At 42.7% G+C, this 22,733-nt stretch overlaps 2 protein-coding genes across 6 annotated transcripts in view; both read right to left on the bottom strand.

Annotated features, from left to right (window-relative positions):
• bsna (bassoon presynaptic cytomatrix protein a) overlaps positions 1-4,996 on the bottom strand; it is a 127,429-nt gene extending 122,433 nt beyond the window's left edge. For 4 of the 5 annotated variants that reach the window (XM_036532543.1, XM_036532544.1, XM_036532541.1 and 1 more), the window contains exon 1: positions 4,705-4,996. In XM_036532543.1, coding sequence (XP_036388436.1) covers positions 4,705-4,886 — 182 coding nt within the window. In that variant the 5' untranslated portion in view covers positions 4,887-4,996. Of the gene's footprint in view, positions 1-142; positions 185-4,704 lie in introns of those variants that run through there. The other variant, XM_036532546.1, reaches the window with a different exon arrangement.
• Positions 4,997-10,043: 5,047 nt separating this feature from the next.
• Positions 10,044-21,763, bottom strand: bap1 (BRCA1 associated protein-1 (ubiquitin carboxy-terminal hydrolase)). Its single transcript, XM_036533329.1, has 17 exons — positions 21,583-21,763; positions 20,920-20,949; positions 20,774-20,828; positions 20,515-20,647; positions 19,119-19,238; positions 18,266-18,327; positions 17,814-17,956; positions 17,448-17,526; positions 16,604-16,727; positions 15,909-16,059; positions 14,959-15,158; positions 14,438-14,571; positions 13,137-13,600; positions 12,599-12,789; positions 12,215-12,307; positions 11,457-11,529; positions 10,044-10,351 (listed from the first exon to the last, which is right to left on the bottom strand). The coding sequence occupies exons 1-17, from the start codon at positions 21,617-21,619 to the stop codon at positions 10,218-10,220; spliced, it is 2,223 nt and encodes a 740-aa protein (XP_036389222.1). The 5' UTR covers positions 21,620-21,763; the 3' UTR covers positions 10,044-10,217.
• Positions 21,764-22,733: the final 970 nt, after the last annotated feature.

The raw sequence follows: 22,733 nt of genomic DNA, 5'->3' as shown, positions 1-22,733 counted from the left end.
ACTGTCTGGAAGACATTTCCTGTCAAAATTTGGGTCAAAGGCAAATGTCTCCCTTATGCAAAGGCAAAATCAAAATCTCCCACACCCCCATTTATCGACAACTTTCAGAACTGATCTAATCGAAGGACTTGGCTGAATATACCTGATGTTTAAAGAGGTGATAGGGCACTGTTTCAGCTGGGTGATGGAGCACTGTTGGAGCCAGGGCCATGCATCGCATTTCATCTTTATCTCCCAAAGATGTATCGGTGGTGACAGGAAGCAAGCAGGGACCAGTGGAAATGCCATTGTCTTCCCTACTCTTCCCCTTCATCACTCACTGATGAGGATGGAGGCCTCTGTACCTCAAGAGGAGTCACATCAAGCCTGAATTGTGGACTTAACTGACTGGAATGAAGTCGTAATGAAACATGTTAGAAATAAAGAACATGCAGTAAGGAGTGCTTTCAGTGCAACCAGAAACCAAAACAAACAAACACAGAGGAGATGCTTCACACAGTAATTTTGTTTATCAATTCAAAAGTATGAGTCACAACCACAGCCAAGTCATGCGGACATCTGTAGTGTATATGGCATCACTGGAGCAAGTAAAGTACGAGAGCAAGGAGAAAAATACACAGGGGAAATTTCACCGTGCCGCAAAATGCACACATAAACTACATGTAGGGATATGGCCATATGGACAAGATGTTGCATGTATCTGCAATATATCCTCTTACAAATGACATTCACATGAATGGACTGTTTGCACAGCTCCATACACACACACACACCCAAAGCTTATCCAAACCAATCATCAGCTTTGTTTAAAAAACAGCCTGTGAGCTTTTCCTTTCCCAGGCTCATAACAATCAGCACACTTACAATCTTACACTCCCTCTGCCTAGCAGATGCTGCTTATCCAGAGTGAATTAGATAGCTTACGTTTTTACAGGTTATCCACTTATACGGCTGGATATTTGCTGAAGCAATTCAGATGATCTCTTTTATTTAATGCCACTGAATGCTGCCGTGGCTTTCCTCCTGGACATGGTGCAGAATCATCACATCTGCAGGTCTGCAGGTGCTAAGAGTCAACATAATTAAAAACCTGTGCAATCACTAACCCTGTTTATCTCGGTGTCAGGACAGTTGCTGATTGGATTTTGAAGATTTTGATCCACCAACCAAGCAGCCATGGTCTCAGATAAAATGTCTGTTCCCAGGGGGCCTCTGCAGGATAAGCGGACTTGCAGGTGATGCCTTGCTTTTAGCAAATAAACATGAAGAGAATGGATGTAAATTCAGAGTACTGATATTAAATGAATCAACACAACATATATTTGAAACCATCTGCTTGCTTCTTTGAAATGTAATTTGTCTTATAATGAATGTTAGACCATATTATTTAATTATATAATGTTATATATTTTTAATGTTATGACTGTTCAGCGTTTTCTTCGTGTTTTATGATTTTGCAATTAACTTTATGTATCATTCTGCAAAAGGAGTCTGTGGCAGTTTTATTGTTATGCTAAATGACATGTGCATGAGTGATTGACTCGCTGAATAACAATCGCCTCTCTGTAAATCCAAGAAAAATATTCAGATCATGACAGTGTTTAATTTCACTGTGGCACTTATCTTATACCTGTCAAAAATGCTATTACCTTACAAAAAGAGTAGGATGCTGTGATTAAAAGAAGTGAGAATGAGGGTGCTTCTGACAGAGGTGACTGAAGAGACTGGTATGTGTATGTATGTGTGTTGTGGTAGCAGGCAGAAGATGGCACCATTGGTCATTATTTCTGCAGCAGCTGAAAGGGGACTCAGGTGATTGGAGAGACAGTTATTTCTCATGTACTGACACGACCTTTGTGAGTGACCAGTACACATGTTCCGTGCAGATCCTAGGGGAGTCTGTTACAGATGCCTTTTTATCCCTGCACACAAACCTTTTAAGATATTGCAAGGAGAAGAAGGTGTCTGAAAGGTGGATCTTTAAAAAAAACTTGCACTATGCAATTGTCAATCCCAATTACATATCTACATATCTAGCTTTCAGTTCTTTGTTTCTATATTTAATTTCTATTCACAATAGGCCATGCACCACACACAATTTGCTTTCGACAAATGAATTCAACAGGGATACTCCCACTCAAATTTAACATTTGATAAAGTAAACAGCACGCTCACTCACTTTGCTCTCACACTGACTGTGGGCATGCATGCAACCAGACTCATGGCGCCTCCATTATTCCGGGAGGATTTCAGTGATGCCTTGGAACTTGAACTGAGACTGAGAGGTTGCTGAACTCCTTGGAGGTTAGTATTTGCAGCTCCGCTCCCTCGATCATCACAGAGTGTTGTATTTCGCCACAGGCAGGAGGCCCCCTCTCAGGACCAGTTCATCTACTGGGTCATAAATAGGTTGCCGGAAGCTGTGTTCAGGACAGGTAGGATGATACTGGAAGCCACACAGGCTTATGCTCATTTCTGTGAGCTGAACAAACAAGATGTATAAGTCCACTGAGCAGACAGGACACCTGTCTATCACAGGGCCATTATCACCCAAACCACCACCATAATTATGAGTACTAAACAGACACAATGTATGTAATACATAGGCTCTGGTATCACCCAAGTGGGGACTGAATCCACAATATTTACAGGGACAGACACTGACCACTAGACCATTGAGGTGATGACGGAGAGCCTCTCTTCTTGAAAGGGATGTGGTAGATTGTCCTGCAACTTCCTGGCGTGCAGGAATCCTTGCTGCTCTTGGAGGTATGGGAGGACTGATTCAACAGAAACACAGCATGTGCCCAAGTGCCTGGGCCTCATTGACAGATTTTGCACCTTGACATACTCAATTTAACCTAGCTCCACAATCAGTGTGCCATCCTACTGTGATTAACAGCTGAGTAACTCTACAGGACAAGGAGAGGCAGACTATCAAGGACAGTCATAAGTCATTACAATGACTGGCATACCATGGTAGAGGTGATAAAAGGGAAGAAAAAAAGACAGAGGCTGTATAGAAGGGCATGCTTGCTTGCTTTTCAAAATCTCTTCCTGTAACATCTCCTCCTGTATCATCACCAAATTTGGTGCCAGCAAGTCTCAGGCCAGTATATGTTAAAATAATCCATTCATGAGTGTCCTTAGAAGCCATGTGACCCCTTTATTCATAAAAAAACAAGGTAGAGGAAACGATGAGAAATTTGTAGGGGAGTGTATTTTGTAGCCTCTGTCATGAATCATCAATGTGACAGCACACTGCACAGTAATTGTGAAATTTATCGTGTTAGTTTAAAATATAGTTCAATGTACCGATGTGTGGTATTCAATAGTAAAACAAGAAGCAGGACTGCGAATAGAGAAACGCGCCCTGTGTCATTAAAGGGAGAGGGAGAGCGAGCGCGCGCGAGACAGACACACACATGCTTGCCCAGCTGCACGTGATACGGTCTGTTCACATGGACTTTTATTACGCTGTTATTAATAGTTAATGTAAAAGCATCTCTACAGACGCAGCCCATCCACATTATTGTCAGCGATTGCGAGCTAAATAGGTGGTATATTTGCGTCGTTTGACTGAATTATGCTTCTCGTGAAAATATTTAAACTGCAGAAAACATTTAGGGTTTTGAAACCATTATTTTTAACCAACGTATCTGGTTCCATTCCATTCGATAGCTGTGGGTTTTGTTTCAACAGAGTCGTAATGTATAAACAATTTCCTCATATGTTGTAATAAAATGTAGCAGTAATGTAGCAATTATGCATAAATTGCCGGACCTTTGAAAATGATATCAAAACTAATCATTTCTTTCTAAATGTTTGCCCTACGGGTAGTGTTTTTCTACCAGTTATGTCAAATGTGGAAAAACAACAGCAAGTCATTAATCAGCTAACAAATGTGGGTTCATATGAATGTACAGATACAAGAGCGGATATTGTTTTCTGATGCTCTCACTTAGATTTTTATAACGTCAATAATTAATCTACTTGTTTACACGATGTAATTACACATGGACTTTGTTCTTTACATATCCGCCTGGACAAGATGAAAACTGAAATTCGTATCCTCTCAGGACACTCCAGTCAATTGCAAATCATCAGACGGATAGAGAAGGGCAATGCAGACCCGTATGGTTTACTACTACTTCTTACACACAGCGATTACCTCCCCGTCATAAATCAAGAGTCCTTCACACTTTCGCTGAAATCGTGTACGTACGGTTTATACTACATGGAAAGGATCATATGTGCCTATTCAGCTGACCAATATCGTGGGTAATTACAGTTCACCTTTGGACTGTTTTAATGACACGGAATAAAACGTCAGCACGAAAAACATAAATGACACGATCCCAATAGTAGTAATTTGTCATGCAGCTGCTGCAAATGCTTCTGAATGATACATTCAAAACAACACAACTGAGTGGCACACCAATTTCACGCGAGAAAGGGGTAGGTATTGAAGCATTTTTGCATCTTCATTCGATCGTTTAAATTGTAGCAAACTGTACGATGCTAAATAAATAAATAAATAAACTACGAGCATCATTTTTTCACTCACAAATGCACACAGGCATCATCCATTCGGAGGCAAAACATCGTATGCAACCCATGAAATCTATCATTTTGAAAACAACGCATTTAAAAATAATAGCTCTTTGCAACCATGCCAGCGTAAAGAAATCCCAACTGTTTTACCTGTTTATGCCTGTCCCCGGTCCGGCCGCCGCTCCTCCGCCGGCTGCAGCACCATTGCTGGGCTTGATGAGCTGTCCAGAGCCCGATGGTGCTGAAATGGATCCCGGAGCTCCCGCCATAGAGACCGCGGAGCCTGGTTCCCCAGGTTGTCCACCTCCCTCGAGGCTGGCTTCGTTCCCCATTGTCCCGGGTAAGGAGACGGAGGAGGCAAATTATATTTCTTTACAGTTTATTATGTTAAAATAAAAAAATGCGAGAGAACTCAAAGCAGCTCCTCTTCCGCCATCATCACCTGCAGTCTAGCAACCTACACAGAGCACGCGCACAAACGGCGAGAGGCTGACAGAGCGCGCGCGCTGACGCAGGAGCACGCGTGCCTGCCTCCGGAGCTCTATTCTCTCGCGCCCCTAGAGCAAGGATCACGCGTGAGAGAACTGAGCACGATTGTGCATGGGCGCATCATCCATTTAAAATACAGAGCGCCATAGTTTGTACATGCTGGACAGAGTACGTTATCATCAAACCAATAACAAGGAAAATAAAACATAAGACATAGAAACAGAGGATACAGAGATGTGTCATTTTAAAACCTGAGACAGTAACATTTTTTTGTTCTAATGCAGCGTAACTGCAACAGTGTGTGTGTGTGTATGTTTTATTTGAATTGGTACTCACTGGGGGTGGGGACAGGTGAAATCCTAAGGTCATTTGAGCTCTGAGTTGCTGGACTGCAACCATCTGACCTCTGCAGTTCTACCCTTGACACACAGTAATTGAAATTCAGGCATGTGCACTGGGGGAGGGTTAGGACCCAGGTGCAAGACTTTAGGTCAGTTTGACTCAGGAGTGCCCTCCTTTTTCAGGGTAATGTGCTGCAGGCCTCCTTGATGTTCCATGCACATTACTCACACAGTAACATCAGCAAAGAATGATTAGATATCTGAGCACACCTTAAATTATAATGATGCATTTATTTATTTCCTATAAACAACACTGCTTCTTTTTTACTTTAAGGTTACACATGGCATCTATCTGTAGATTATACATACACACACACACACACACACACACACACACACACACACACACATATACACACTATATGGACAAAAGTATTCGGATGCCTGACCATTACATTGTAATGACACTGTATTCAAATACATATACTTTAATATGGAGTTGGTCCCCCTTTTGCAGCTATAACAGCTTCCACTCTTCTTGGAAGGCTTTCCACAAGATTTTGGAGTGTTTCTGTGGGAATTTGTGCCCATTCATTCTGTAGAGCATTTATGAGGTCAGGCACTGATGTTGGACGAGAAGGCCTGGCTCGCAATCTCCGTTCCAGTTCATCCCAAAGGTGCTCGATGGGGTTGAGGTCAGGGCTCTGTGCGGGCCAGTCAAGTTCTTCCACACCAAACTCATCAAACCATGTCTTTATAGTCCTTGCTTTGTGCACTGGAGCACAGTCATGTTGGAATAGAAAAGTTGGAAGCATAGCATTGTCCAAAATGTCTTGGTATGCTGAAGCATTAACATTGCCCTTCACTGGAGATAAGGGGCCTAGCCGAAATCCTGAAAAACAGTGTGTGGCCAAATACTTTTGTCCATATAGTATATATATATATATATATATATATATATATATATATATATATATATATATATATATAGAGAGAGAGAGAGAGAGAGAGGCAGAGAGAGATTTACAACTATACATGTATAAGAAATTTATATATACTATACTTTAAGGTGTGCTCTCATTCTCAGTCTTGGGTTAGCTATGGAAATACACTGTGACTTCCCACTGTGTATGGTTACAAATGAATAAGATGACCCTCTTGATACATAAAGGTATATAATAATACTTTTCTCTTGTGTGAATAGTCTGTTCAGGAGTCTGTTTTCTGGACAAAAAGGTCAATAATTCACAGATTCGGGTCGACAGAAGTGGAGGTTTCTCAGATTATTAATTAGGGTCTCCCTGGCCTTGGATGAGATCAAACACTGAGGCCTTTCCAGGATTAAGCTTGTACAATGTGTGGAACCCCCCAGTACCCAAGCACTCTTTGATGGCAAAGTAAACAGGGTGCCCTCGGGCTACAGCTAGAAAAAAAGGTTTTGCGGAGATGCCAAGGTCTTTTTGTGCACTGCAGTTCAAAATGAATAAAACATAACTTGATTCAGCTGCTTCAAGTTTACAAAACTCCTTCAGGGAAACTTCCTCCAGGTCTGATTCACGCGGCAGGCACTTTTTACCTGATCAGAAGTCATCAAATCGGACTTGCGCATTTTTATTTGTCACAGACTTGATCTGTCACTTTGACCACCTGATTTCTTCACATTATGGAGTGGCACACTTAAGGGATTAAATTGAGGCATCTGCCAAAGAGCTGCCCTGCACTAGGAATGGCAATGTGGGGAATCGTAACTGGCTGGATTGAATTTATTGACAAATAGGAAGCTACCATTACTCAGCACTTTAGGCATGTAGCTGAAGTTACCCAATCACTAAATCAGAAACAGGTTGTTTTCTTGCATATATTACCTACTCCTTTGCTCTTTTGCATCAAAACAGGAATGTCATGAATCTTCTATCTGAAGTGATATTTTTCTTATATCCCATCAGCCAGGAAGAAGGAGAATGTTACAAAAAAAAACACCAGTGCACCAAGAAAAGGGTGTTTTCACGAGTATTTCAAGTCTTCGAGATCTTAGAAGCAAGTCACATTGGGTGCATCCTGTTTACTTTGATCAGCACTGTCAACCCATCACAACGCTGATCTGCACTGTCAATGGATCTCAGCGTGGCCTAAAATTCTGCTCTCATTTGTGGGACTCTTTCTTCCTCTCTCTCTCTCTCTTCCCCCCTCATGAAGCGGAGAGGCGACAGACCGCTCGCTGGCCGCTCGCGGAGCATGACACTGCCGCAGATGCCCAGGGGAAATTTTTAAGACAGGTGGCAGTAAGCAGGCCCGAATCTGAGAGCGGTCTCCTGCAGTAAAACACAAACATTTTCCTCCACCCAGGTAATTGAGTGTCCTGCTCTGACAAACAAAGAGATGCAGTCGTCACACAGCGATCCATCTGACAGTCGCAGCACAAGCAATTTGTCTCTGGCGCCTGTGACGCACCAGAAAACTCCCGGACTTCAGAGCAGAGAGCCGTGCTACACAGAGGCAGCCAGCAGAGCAAAAATGTCTGAGGCGCGAAATGGAAGTCTACCTCAAATTCATTTCTTAAAACCATCACAAGAGGATGAATTATAAGCCATACGTGATAAGGTGACTGTGCATAGTAGTTATAGTCCTGAGTCATGGCTTCCTAGCTGTAGGAAATGCACATGCAGTGCGTTTCAATTTTTAACGTTTTCAAATACAGCTTTTCAACTGTAGTGGCTATCACAATAAGTGGGGAGGGGCACAGACAATTACAGTATTTAAGACTTAAGTTGTGAAGTATATGATATGAAGCTCTTGCTTGTGCATTGATTATTTGGGATATGTGAAATAAAAATGCCACCCAGCAAGTCATGTTGTAAGACATAATGGGTGGGGCCTAGGGTGACAAGGCAATACAAGACCTTCACAGAGATCCTTTCTAGACCTGGCTCATGATTGAGCAGTTTCACTGTATGTGATATAAGGGATAACCAAAATGCCATCTCACAGAGTGCACATTCAGGAACAAGACAGAGCAGCTAACGATATTAGTGTCAAGAGGCTGTAATTAGTGACTACTGCACCAACACACAACCTCCTGCAAACTTTACCCTCTGGTGGACAAATGGTAGAATTGCATCAGAGGAACATATACAGAAAGATGCTGAATGCCAATGTGTCTTTTTAACGAAAGCGACGGTAAAAAGATCAAGGCACCAGTAATTTTTAGGACTTATTGATCGATTGCTTCACAAACTAACAAGGTGTTTTTGCTGTGTCAAACTTAATGCCAAAATCCAAAGCTGAGTTTTAACACGTTTACTGTGAAATTTAGAGTAAAAAGAATATTTTTTAAGTCTAGATTATTCTTTAATGGTTTCCCAATTTAACAATCCCTAAGCAATCATTTAATCTATAATACTAAGATTAGAAAATATGTTATGGATCCTGTATGATAACTTCACTTTGTTATGACCTTGTCAGATTTTCTGGAAATTTTGCAAATTTCTCCTACTGAAGTAACAGGTACAATTTAGCATTATATGATTAGGAAGTTATTTCACTTACCCAAACCTTCTCTTCATGAAAGATATGATTAATATCAGAATTTTTGCAAATGTTCATTATGCAAACACAATACACAATCCAATGTCATATTTTGGCCCTTTGCACATTCAATTATATATCAACATATATATTAAAACAATTTGTCTCTACTGTAGATGAAAGGGAACATTTTTTACCCTGTTCCCCTCCGAAATATCCCATTTTATTGAAAACAGTGGTCACGTGGCCATCTGACAGTCACAAAGCCTTTGTTGGTGAAATGCCCACTTGTTTGCCCTGTGTCATTTCATTTTTATTTTTCTCCCATTAGCTGGAAAAAGTCAAATCCTATTATCAGAGTGCAGACGTGAACATTTCAAGGATATTAAAAACCAGGAACGCAGAAAAGTATGACTAACTAGCCTGAAGAGATCACTGTAAGTCAATGCTTAACAGAATGGTCATTTATTTCATTTCAATGAAAAAAGAGCTTTCAAGCCTGTGCGCGGTATGTGTATTGTTGCGTTTTAGTTCTGCAAAATTGAGACTTACACAGACAAGTAGATATGTACAGAAACAAACACAAGATCCACTCAGCTGATAAAAATGTAAAGCTGTTGGGGGTGGCTGTTCTGCCTGTGTGAGATTATTAAATATGAATAAAAGTGAAGTGTACAAAGAGTGGATGTTTGTATTTTAAGGATTATGGAGATTACCAATGACGGAGGTTCCATTCGGCTTACACATCAGCCATGCATACATATAGAGCAGAAGGATGTAACCGATGTAATAGATCCAATACCACAAAATATGGTGACACAATTTTTTTCTTTGTTTAAAAAAAGCACATCTCACTTGGAATAGGACTGACTAGCCTTAAAAAAAACTTAATCACTACACAACTCCAATGCTAAATATTGGCACTGATGAAAAAGACATTCCAAATTTAGCACAAGATTGCCCACAATCACTCCTGAGACCTTGCTCTACAACTTCTGCCAAGAGAGGGTGATTAGTTTTGGTAAACAGGATGAGTTTTTAAGAAAAGAGCAGTGGCAGTGACAAGGACTGATCACATGTACTGGTGAGTAAAACATTTTCAAAAACAGGGTGACACCCCCCCCCCCCCCCCCAGCAAGAAAGCCTCTTCAGAGCAGTTGATGTATAAGCAGTTATAATATTTCTGTTTTCCCTTATTGCAGACAGAGTCCAGCAGTAGACCACCCCCCTCCCCACCCCGTGTCAGAGAGCCAGAAGCCTCCCTGGGAGCCTGACAGACTCGCTCTGAGGGGTGGGCGTCCTCCCGAGTCACTGCCTCTTGGCCTTGTACGGCCGGGAGCGTTTCCTGCGGTCCGGTTTCCTCTGCTTGTGCAGCCTGCCGATGCTGACGCCCTGGCGGCGGCGCACTGAGATGTTCTGCTCCACCAGGCTGGCCAGCATTCCTGAGGAAGGGGAGGGAGATCAGGAGGGAGGGAGCAGGAGACGGCAGAGGCAGAACAGAGGGGAGGACACAGGCAGACAGCGGCAAGAGACGGAATGTGTAAGGAAAGGGAAAGAGGGGGGGGGCACGAGGGAAAATGAAAGATGGAGGATACATGAGAACAGAGGCAGGAAAAGAGAGAAAGAGAGGAGGACAGCAGTGGGAAGGAAACAAGGGATGGAGGAAAAGAGGAGGAGACAAAAAAGGGACACCCACAAGAAGATAACAGGAGAAGAGGAAGAGAGAATGAGAGGAAGAAAGTGAGGAAAAGGCGAAGGGAAGTCAAGGAAGAAACAGAGAAAAGAGGGGAGAAGACCAGGAAGAGGAATATATGGGGGAGGAAAGGGGGGGGATGAGAGGAGGGAGAAAGAGGGAGAAAAACAAAGTGTAGGATAAGGGTAAGAGAGGACCGGTGGTGGGGGAGGGAAGGAAAGAATGGGATGAAAGTAAAAGTAGAGGGGAGACAAGAGCAGGATCAGAAAGATTGGTTCAGTACTGGCTTGGAGTCAAACATTTTCATTTGCCTACTTCAACTAACAAAACAGATCTCTGATAAAGTACATTTCTAAGGACTAAATCCATTTCCAAGACCTGCTTATAAATAAAGCCTTACAGACCACCCCGTCGGCTATGTATATTTTTAATTCAGTCCTTACATGGAAGCACAGTTTGGACAATGTAGTTTCACTCAATGATGTCATGACATAAATCAGCTAAACCACAAGACAGAAAGAATAGACTTTATTATTGTGGGAGCAATGCCTTTTAAAGATATCCATTTTTAAACCAGCCGCAGAAGATTCACCCTGATATCACATTAAGTCTCCATGCCAACGTACTGAATTGGTCTGTAATGACTGACCGAAAATGCCCTTTAACTTTGCAATAAAAAGGCTGAAACTGCACACGACAAAGCTTGCTTAAATCACATCAAAGGCCCCAAGTTCATCTCCCTCTGTTATATCGGTATACGTAAAGAGGCCATGGAATAATCAGGCACCGCTGTGCAAAGCCATCAGGCCGTGCAGGAGATGAGAGCTCAGAGCCTGAGGCAGAGAGAGCCTTACCTTCCTGTGCCAGCATGGATATGAAGGTGCAGATAAACTCATCGTAGTTATGGGTCCTCCTCTGATCGTCAATCTGGTGGACCAGGGAAAAAAGATCAAAAACATCTTTACCCATAATCCCATCGTCAGTGGTCGTATAATGAGCTGCAGGCTGTTGATCAAATTCTGACAGAGGAATCACTTTTATGTCGTTTCATTTTTTTTCAGTTTATTTTTTCAGAATTGATGTTTCTCTATTTTAGTGATTATTCAATAATTTTTCCTGTTATTGTGTATTTTTATTTTCTATTATTTATATATAGACAGAAAGAATAAATTGCAGGAAGAATCAGACACATACCACTTTGCATTGGTTTTAATCTATAACTAAACAATATGTAATAAGTAACAAAGTATAACAAAAGCTGTACATTATCACATCGCCCTAGGGATTTCCTTCATTGTTTACCATCTTGCAAATAATATATAAAACAGCATCTTGACATTACTATTACGTGAAATATCAGCCTCTGCAGAGACATATAAATCCGTCCACATTTTTCTTATATATGAATATATCTCTCTTAACCTCCTGAGACGCTGCATGAGGAAACAAAAGTGTCATATCTCACAGTAAAACTCACATTCAGATATATGTAAATTCAGACTATACTCAGGAAGCTATCAACAGAATCTCTCTGTTAAATTTTAATAATGGATATGATTCACATCTCTGTTCTGTTATGATGGTACCTCAGATTAATGGCCTCAAATCCTACCTTGTATTTCTTCCTTTTCTCCACCTCCTCCTTGAGACAGACTTCATAGTTGGCAATGTCAGCCTCCACACACTTCAGCAAGGCCAGCAGCTCCTGCCCCACACAACAAATGATGATTATATTGATTTCCTCCCCATCTCTCTAAAGTGCTTGGAAAGAGGAGCTTCGACAATCATTTACCCTTCAAACATTTTTAGCAGTGTCCCCTCTAAAACCTCCTTCAATGTGAGTTTTGCAAATATATAAATCTGTCATTAACAGTGCCCAATGAACAGAGAAAGAGGCCAGTGATTTTATAGTACAACAATAAGGGAATCGGAGGAAGCAGTGAAATACGAGCAGGATGGGTGAGTGCGGTGTGCTTATCGACAGAAGGTCACTTGCTTTGGGGGAGTACTTTTCTCCGACTGGCTTGCAGCTGTGCTCTGCGGATTCGACCCTGTCTTTGCCGGGCCTGACCGCCGTGCTGTCCTTGCTGTCCTCCACCTTGACCTCCACAGCACTCCGCTCCTTCGTCTCCTCCTTGTCCCCATCCCCCGCTGGGGCGTTCTTGGGAACATCTGTGTGGGGGTCCCCTGTGTGAGCCATCAGATAGGCGTTCATTTAGAGGGAGGCTCTGCTTCTCTCCAGAACCCGGAACATCAATTACCTGGAACCCACTTTTAAATCTACTGTGACATAATGTAGATGGATAGCATGGGGATCCTATCAGAAGAATCACACATCCAGATAGTACTATGATACTCATGAGCGCGCTATTCCACCAAAGAATGCTGGCACAGAATGGGGCTTGAAACCATATTTACTGACTCTTGAACTAACTCAGAAACGTGTTTGCCCTTACAGTGTGAAAACAGGATAAAATGTTCCTCTCATAGGCTACGGCAAAGCCACTCAGCACACAAACCGGCGTGTCACACACCTGTGCTGGCCAGCGCATAGAGCACCCCGTCCTCCTGCAGGTGGAGCAGGGCGGAGCTGACGGCGGCGCCCAGGTCGCGCACGGCCCGGTGATAGCGTTGGCAGTCCCGTCCCTCCTCCTCCCCGAACAGCACCTTGGACAGGTGGGAGGTGACGGGGCTGGAGGGCCGCGTGGCGCTGGCTGAGCGAATGGGCGAGCGCAGTGGCGAGTTGAAGGCGCTGCCGATCTCCGAGGCTGTGTCCGTGCTCTCGTTGCTTGGCGTGGGCGAGGGCTGGGAGGGGGCCGTGATGCAGATGCCTCCGGTCCTGCCCTCCGTCCTGACAGACAGGGGGATGGTGAGGTCCCTCTTCTGACTCTCCTTCAGCTTCTCTGCCAGGGCAGTGATGGAGCCGGGCTGCAGGAGTGACAGCTGGCCGTCCGAGCTACCACCTCCTTCAGCCTTCAAGCCCAGCTTCCTTTTGAACCTGCGCATGGAGCCAAGAGTCACAGAGGTTCCTAAATTCACTATCAAGAGGATGTAAATAAAACATTTCTGTCCACCAATTAATGGTTGGCTTAGAGGAGTAAGTATTGATTAACCATTGTCAATGGCATGAAGAAATATGTCTCTGTCACTCAATTAACATTCATTTCATCTAGCTAGGTAGCTAAGTTTGCTGCCTGCCAAGGTAGCAAGCTCCAAACAGTATGACATTTCTTCATAACCAACTTGATTAAACTAACCTAGATAGAGAGCCAACATGAACTTGGTTGCATGTAGCCAGCAGGACTAGACTTTCACTAACTCAGTGTAATAGCTAGTGAAAGAGGAATCACTGAACTTGTGTAGCTATGTCACCAAGCTAATCTAACATTACAACTGTAACTTCGTTCAGTCCTTTTTGCCTAAAAACATTAAGTGATTTATGTTTATATCAATAGCTAGATACTTTAAATGTCATCAGTATCTCGATTAACAAACTAGCTCGAAGAATTTTGCCTGCTTACATAAGCTGGACTGCAACACCTTTCTGTATTGTGAACAGCCACACTGCAGTCTTCTTCCATGGAAGTACTGACCAATTCAGACCAACTTTAAATGTACATTATGTCAAACAATCTATGACAGTAGCAATATATTGATGTAATTAAACGAATAAGCTTTGCATTATTATATAGCACCGCATCACTCAACGGCAACGCCTGAATAAAATCAAACCTATTTCTCTGTCCAATTAGCATGAACAGTAAGTCCCTCCTAACAAAAAATTCTGTTCATTAAGGAGTTCTGCGGGTGATGAGCAACTGAACCCAAGCCTGACCTGACAGGTGTCTCTGTGGTCCCACATTCCTCCTCATCTTCATAATCATAGTCATCCTCATCATCAGAGTACGGTGGGTGAGGGGGCCCCGGAGCTCTGGAGCGGCCAACTCCAGCTGCCAGGTCCTCCTCCTCCTGCACATCACAACAGAATATGAACAGATATAGAGCCATGAACTGAGTGGGGCAGCAGTGTAGCATAGTGGTTAAGGAGCAAGACTTGTGACCAAAAGGTTGCCGGTTCGATTCCCTGCTGGGACACTGCTGTTGTACCCTTGGGCAAGGTACTTAAACGACAATTGCCTCAGTAAATATCCAGCTGTATAAATGGATAACATTGTCAAAACATTGTAAGTCGCTCTGGATAAGAGCGTCTGCTAAATGCCAATAATGTAATGTAATGTAATGAGTGAACTGTAAGTCAGATATCTCCATCCTGTGATCAAATATGATTCTCCCTCCTATCTGCTCAACCCAAAGCCCACTCAGCCCTCTGAACGCAGGCTTGCTCAGTGTGCTCACCTGCATGGGGGACTTGGCGTAGTTGTGGTTGTCCAGGAAGGCAGGCAGACGCTGGACGATGGGGTTGGGGGTGACCATGGGGGTGGTCCCAGTGGGGGCAGCCCCCAGGGGGGCTGACTGCTTGCCCAGAGCTTTAGCTCGGCCAGATGGGCTCGTGGTGGACTGGGGCTGGCTCTGAAGACTTGAGCTATCAGTGGAATCTGAAAGCAGAGGAATGAAACAGTAGGATCAAAACAGACAGGGGCAGGTAGACCAAGTAAAGAGAAAAGTCTGTCTGTGGGTGTGTCTCTATGGTTTTCTCGCTTGCATTAAAAGCTGGCAAAATACATTTCCTTGTGTCAGCTTCAAGTTTTCATTCATAACATTTCATAATACTCTTTTCTGGAAATCTGGGCCTGTCCTTTTAAGAATTAATAATGCATTGCCATTATCATTTAGCATGTATCAGCATATTGAACCAAAGCCTGAATTTAATTCCCTAAAAGTCCTCAGGGGAAAGCTGTCAATATTTGAAAATTAAACCAAGGGGCAATTTCTGATTGGACATGCTGGGCACACACCAAGCATAACACCCTGACTAGGCAGACTGATGAATGCCACACCCACACATTCCTTGGGTATTTTCCTCAGAGAATGACCCCAGGTACCATGCATGACAAGGTGACTTAGGTGGGCCTGAGCTATTGAGTTTTTTTATTCTTGAACTACTGAGCTTTTTCTGATTGTGAAGCACATGTCTCTTTAGTACCATGTAGAAATACAGTTGTTTGAGCACTGTTATACAGTTACTTTCATTCTGATGTGTAACAAACATTTTCTAGATCTGTCGTGTTCATGTGGTCTCCCTGTAAGCAGACTAGTACCCTATAAGGTAAGAGAAACTGCAAAATGAGAAATGCAAATGTAAAAAAAAAAAAAAAAGGGGGGGGGGGGGGGCGGTGATGACGTGCCTGTTTGTGGGGTGTCCTCAGATGCAGCTGTGGCCCCAGCGTCAGTGTCTGTTTCCAGTTCCTGCTTCACGGCAGGGGGCGTGTCCTCCGGGGAGGAGGCCTCCTGTGGCTTGCTGCCTTGCACCAGCTCAGGCTGGGTCATCCGGATCAGCTGGGGACAAAGCACAGCAGAGCACCCGTATAGCCTTTCCACCCACACATGCAGGCTCAGCCAATCAATGCTGGAACATAGCTGGACTTGGATGGTTCTCCATTGAAAAGGGACTGAAAACAGACAGCGTTGCGCCCTGCAGTTGAGTTTTATATATACAATACACATATATTTACCCAACAATTATTCACTTTGAACATAGTATTGCGTGGCATAGAGGTAAGGAGCAGAGCTCATAACCCAGATGCTGTCAGTTCAGTTCCCTAGTGGAGCACTGCCGTACTGTACTTGCACTGCAGTTGCTGTGAATAAAACCGTCTGCTGAGCAAAATGTAAGGTGTTGTAATACACAGCTGGAGTACACTACACTCACAACTGCATTTATACCAGTGACTTTAGAAAATGAGCAATCCTTGGCGGATAACCTACACTGCTTCTAGCATTGGGGAGTAAAGTCACTTATGAGAGAATGAGGCTTACAGCAATGTCATGCTCTTCTTGCATTTCCAGTCTCATGAGGGGCTGGCTGTATGAGTTTGCCTACCTGCTGGAGCCCCTCCAGCACCGTCTGTCTATTCTTCTTCAAGATCTCCAGTTTCGCCTCATATTTCATCCTCCGGTCAGGGACCACGGCCATCAGGTTGAAGCGGATGTCATGATAAGGCTCACTGGGGTAATCCACAAACACAGGCCATAGATACATTTTATGATTATACTGGAGAACACAGTTTCAAATTAATAAATATATAAATGCAAACACATGTGAGGATTCAAATTCTAAATCATTCATATTTCTGGTCCGGGTTCATAATTGGGAATTATTTTAATCAAACATTCAATAGCTTTCTTGGGAGAATCATGTTAAAGATTGCACCAAAATGAAATTAGAGTCAGCAGGAAAACAAATATATTAGGTCAATTTTTTATTTACAAAGCATACTGCAGTTAGATTAGAGTTATCTAATGTTATGTTTGTTACATAATATTCTCTTTTTTTTATTTAATCATCATGGCAGAAAAGTATTACTTGTGTTGCTCAGCTCAAATATTGAATGATTTCCACTGAGAAGCTGGGAAATATCCACCTATATACCAATCAAAGCCAGAGCAATGTGACACATGGGGTCCTGGCGCCACACATAAAGGAGTTTATGAGCCATAAAAATAAAATCAAGGTAATGGCATACAGGCCCAACAACACTAATACTTATAGACCTTTTGGACAGGCTTAATCCGTTTGTCTCGGCTGCAGAAAAATCCATTCCAAGAACTTCACTTTAGAACCAGTGACTTGGAACATGTCGAAAGCATCTGTATCTATTGGCATCTTGTGCAGAGAGATGACATTTCACCCAGCTCGGAGCAGAGAGCTGAAAGGAGTGTCTTACCCAGCCGTGGCCAGTCCTATCCTCTCCATGATGACTCGCCGAGCTTTGTCTGTCCACTCCTCCTCTTCTCCCCAGGGGCCTGAGAGAGACAGATCACATTCTGGAGTTACTACCAGCAATGATATAGAATTACTAGACACGTTGCTGCGTTGCATCTGACGTGCTCTCAAATTCCTGCTCCAATATGACAACCAAAACCATAGGCACAGGCAGACCTGGGTCTCATTACGGGAAATCAACGGTCATGAGTATGGCTAACCTCACAAAGTCACTTACGAGACCAAAGGCTGATCCCATAACACCACCCACCGCCATCACACAACGTTTCTGCCTCTGGCCCTATGTACATTTCAGAGTGCTGCTTACCATGATCTATCGGGTAAGCCTTGAGCCCATCCAGCTCAAATAGGCGGTCCTTGACCGGCACGTAGCTGACAAAGTGAAAGGCTTCCATGGTCCTCACTGCACTTATCCCATTCTGCTTCTCTGGCAGGTGTCGGGGCTCTGGTCTTCTCAGAAACAAAATCGAAAATGGCAACACCAAAGAGCTCATTCATCATATAGTTATAAAGCGCGTGCACTTTCCAATATAATAAAAATGTATTATTCGTCACGCTTTTCCTCCATTTTCTTTTTCAAAAATACTGCAGTCATAGCTTTAATTTTATGCATAAAAGGTTATTCTTCAATACACCAGCACGAGCACTAAAAATTACATGGTGTGTAGTTGGACACACAGTTTGAAAGAGGAAATTTTGAAAGCAGTCCACTAACAGGTCTGTTTGCATGAGGAGCGGTTCTGAGATGAGCGGACCTACCTGGCATGGCTGTTGTGAGCTTTGGCAAGCTCTGGTGCATTTCCAATTGCATAACCTTTACTCTGAAATACAATAAAACCCATTTCACATGGTGCATAACGAAAATAAAAATATAAACTTCAACATATTTCATAGATTGCATCTTCCCATTTGATGATCTGTGTGCACGTTAACCCTCTCCCCTGTAGCTACTAAGACAACAAATTAAACACATGGGTTTGCTAAATGTTTACCTCCAATATCACACCCAAATGAGAACCTAAGCTGTAAATGCACACTACTCCACAAACTCCTGAAACCATACAATGCTGAAAGATATTGCTACTGCATTTGAACAGGAGGGAAATATGCATGCATTGTATAAAGCCTGAATTTATTATAAGTTATTAAAACAACAATACAACAAACCATGTTAAATCTCTATAGGGTGGAAATACGAAGCTGTTGTTAAGAGACTGGACTCGCTCCAGAGGGCCACGGGTTTGAGCCGCAGGTGAGACGAGGCTGTTGCTGAGCAACATTTATTTGCTACAGCAAATATTCAACAGCTTAAGTGGGTTGCTGAATGCTGAAGACATGAAATTACAAATGAACCTGGATAAGAATATGTCATAGTACTAAAGGGGGGGACACCTAAGCACAGACCAGCAGACTGAGAATTGTCACCATATTCTGTACACTTTACCCCTTCTTCACTCACACACACAATGAATTTGCTGATGGGACACTGCTGTGTACCCCTGTGTATCCCTCTTTCTAGGAAATACAAGATGTATGCATCAAAATGAACCCTGGATGAGAATAATCTATATTCACATCATCAGCAGAGGGCACGTCCTGGGTCTGTTCTCACCTCTGGACTGAAGCCTTTGGTAAACTCCTTTATGCGGCTGAGTGTTGCTCCGAGCTCCACGCCGCTGCAGTTCAGGAGCACGCTCAGAAGGGCATGGGTGGCACATGAGTTGGGTATTAGCTGAGCAAGGGAAAGAAAAAGTGAGATATAACGAGAAGGAAGTGAGAGACAGACAGGACTTTTGCACCCTTCACTGGGAGGGAGGTCTTGGATGGGACACTCCTGTGGAGTAGGGTGTTGTACTCTATCTGGATTAACAGTATAAATTACATTACATTACAGGCATTTAGCAGACGCTCTTACCCACAGCAACTTACATCAGTTACAATGTTATCCATTTATACAGCTGGATATTTACTGAGGCAACTGGGGGTTAAGTACCTTGCCCAAGGCAGGGCAGTGCCTCAGCGGGGAATCGAACCAGCAACCTTCTGCTCCTTAACCACTATGTAACACTGCCACCCACAGTATGAATGCATTACAGTGCAATTTAAACTGCTCTCCATAGGTTCATTTCCACTACACATGTCTAGATGGACTTGAACATGGCCATACTTCTATGGTCCTTTCCACTTGCCAGCTGTAGGTGAGATGTGATTTAAAGCAGATAGCAAACTGTACTTCAGGCTATCTAGTACTCAATGTGGCCAAGGCATGGCTACAGTATGTGGCAGACATAAGCAAGTTTATGGAATTGAAAAAGGAGGAAGAAGTATGGCACAACAGCAACTAAGTAACACAATCTCCTGCAAATAGCAATGAACACATCCAGCCAGATAAAACTATGTGAGGAATATAAGGAGGGACAACTTTGATGTTTTTATTCACAGAGGTCACAGAAAGCTTACCAGCAAGGAAAAAAATGGAAAAGAAGAACAAGCAATTATCTAAAGATACTGGCCAGATGATTGAGGGGGATGTTAAAATCTGTTGGGCTAGACCCCTATCCACGTAGCTACAGCTATGTGGGCTGGGACCATGGAGCTATAACATAAATTTAAACCAGGCATATGTTGTCAGATTCACCTAGAATTAGGGCACCTATTAAGCAAATTAATTATTAGTATGAAAAGCATATTCTATTACATGGTGTGATAATACCAAAAACAGCAAACTATATCTTAAATACTAGTCTATTTAGCTGCTCTGTAGGCTTAACAAGGAACCTGAAGAAACAGTTAAAGGGCATCTGGGGTGGTTGTCGAGGCTTTTATCTCTTTTATATGTTGATACTATTACACGTTCTACTGTTGTGTTCTCCAAAAATCAAAAACCGTGCTTGACTGGAAACACTATTATGACAGTCCTCAAAAAGGTGATTTATAGCTTCAAATTGCATTATTTCAAAATTATAACCAGTCTATGAATTCATATCTATTATTCTTCTCAACCACACCTGATGGGCGAAGAACATGTCATTCACGATCTCATCGTCAATGACTGACGTTTCATCCACGAGGGTGGACACCTTTCTTCTGGACCGCCGCTCTTCTATCCATTTGAATAGGAAAATGAAGCCATAGACAGGGCTGAAAAAAGTGATGAAGGTTAATGAAGTTTTCCAAAACAAAATCGTGATTGCTTTTTAGTATGGTTTTTAACAATTCCTTTGCTCCAACGACATTAACATCAGCACAGAGACAAGATATGTATACCTTTGGCATTTGCTCTGTAGATCATAAATCTCTTCAACCTGGACGCCTTTGACACCTAAAACGTACACAGAAACATACAGGCTGAACAACATGCCAAATTCACTATATATGTATGCTACTTGCACACAAATGCTTGGCCAGCTCACCGAAATCCTCGACCAGCAGCGTGAAGAGTCCTGAAACAAACAGAACAGCATGAACTGGCTACTTTAAAGCCAAACTAAATTAACAACATTTTTAAGAACACTATACTGAGTCATTTGATCATGATAAATTTAATCGACTGTAACCGCCTTAAAAATACATAAGTAGCAAAGAATGCAACTGGTATAAAGAGTAACGGTCAACAATACAACGTTAGCTGGCGAACAATCAATGAACCAGAAAGCCAGCTACTTCGTTGACGAGAATTACTATATCGTGCATTCCTGTCCAAAGTATATAGCTAATTAACAACCAGCTAGCTAGCACATGTGCAGACGTTCACCTGCAGATATCGTCAGAACTAGACGTTCTTCACTCACATGGTAAGGCGTCAAACAACAACATTAAATACAGCCACTTTAAGATAGCCAGCTAGCTGACTAGCTAGCTAGCTGACCCGTTATCTTAGAACATATGCAAGAAAATGTAAGGGAACTGATCGTCTAATCTGTCTAAAGACGCAAAAGGTTGTATACATAAATTGCTCGTTATTCAGTATTCCATTGCTGGCTGGCAAAATAGTTTAATTTTCGTCAGGATTAGCTAGCAAGCTAGCTACGGTGGTGTCATCATAAGTTAAGATAGCCTGCTAGCTAGCCACCTACCTGGATCACTCTCGAGTTCCAGCCACCCTTTATTCATGTTTGATTCGCTTAGAGTCCTCTGACTCCTAACTGCTGCTCCAGTCCATATCAGCGGAAAACTTATAAAACGCTGCTATCGTAACGGGGACTAAGCTAAATTACTGAGACATTTTAGACACAAAAGCCACCGCACAGGATAACTCAAAATTACGTCAACATGCCGCGACTCCACAACAACACCAAGAGCGTCAAGCACCGTAAACCCTACATGGTGGAGGCATGAGGACGTTTTGGTACGTGAAGACATATTGGGAAGGTCAGCTGACAGATCTAGCAAGCGCAGTGTTCCATCCAGCAGATGCCGCCAAGAGAACGGAGAAAGAAATCATTTGAATTCGGTTGGAATACATACATGTTGCCATTTGCGAGATAATATCAGAAAGTTGAACTGAAGAAAACAGATACGTAAATTCGTCAGCCAATCACCTCTGCGTATCGAAAAACTTGTATTGTAATAATATTTCATTGCACAGCATGCAGCTGCTTCTATAATCGCACCTTACTCCAGGTACGTGCATATTCAAGGTAAATGGTTTAACTTAACAACAGTTCGAAGTATATGCAGTTATCAGTAGCAGTTAATTAGGGTTCCTTTTCTGAAGTATATGCACATTTGTAAAATTTCTCGCTAATTAATTGGCGACGATGATAGTGTGCAATAACAATACTACTACTAACACGACTTCTAACAACAATAACCATTATTATTATTAGTAGCAGCAGCAGTAGTAGAACTACTACTACTACTACTAGTAGTAGTAGTTGTTGTAGTGGTAATAGTAGTTGTAATATAGTTACTGTTGTAACCAGAATTGTCCTGCCCTGCTCCGTTATGTCCCTCGATTCATTGTGAAGCAGTCAGATTCATGCCACTGTGATCCAGAACCATATGTTTTAATTCTGTGTGCAGGCTTCAGGTGTCCAATGAGACATTGCATGCTGATCCTCTCTGTCAGGGGGTGTGAGGGCAGTTTCTGCATCTGAAATACCTGCTGACGTCAGGCATATGGACCTAATTTCTTTAATTGTTCCCTAAATCACCTAATGATGAGCCCTCTTATGCTGAAAGGGCTAATGTCTTTCTCATCATTAAACATCATATATTCTTATGT

This window comes from Megalops cyprinoides, chromosome 7, assembly GCF_013368585.1.
Source record: "Megalops cyprinoides isolate fMegCyp1 chromosome 7, fMegCyp1.pri, whole genome shotgun sequence".
Taxonomy (NCBI): Eukaryota; Metazoa; Chordata; class Actinopteri; order Elopiformes; family Megalopidae; genus Megalops; species Megalops cyprinoides.
This window is presented reverse-complemented; position numbering and strand designations above follow the sequence as displayed.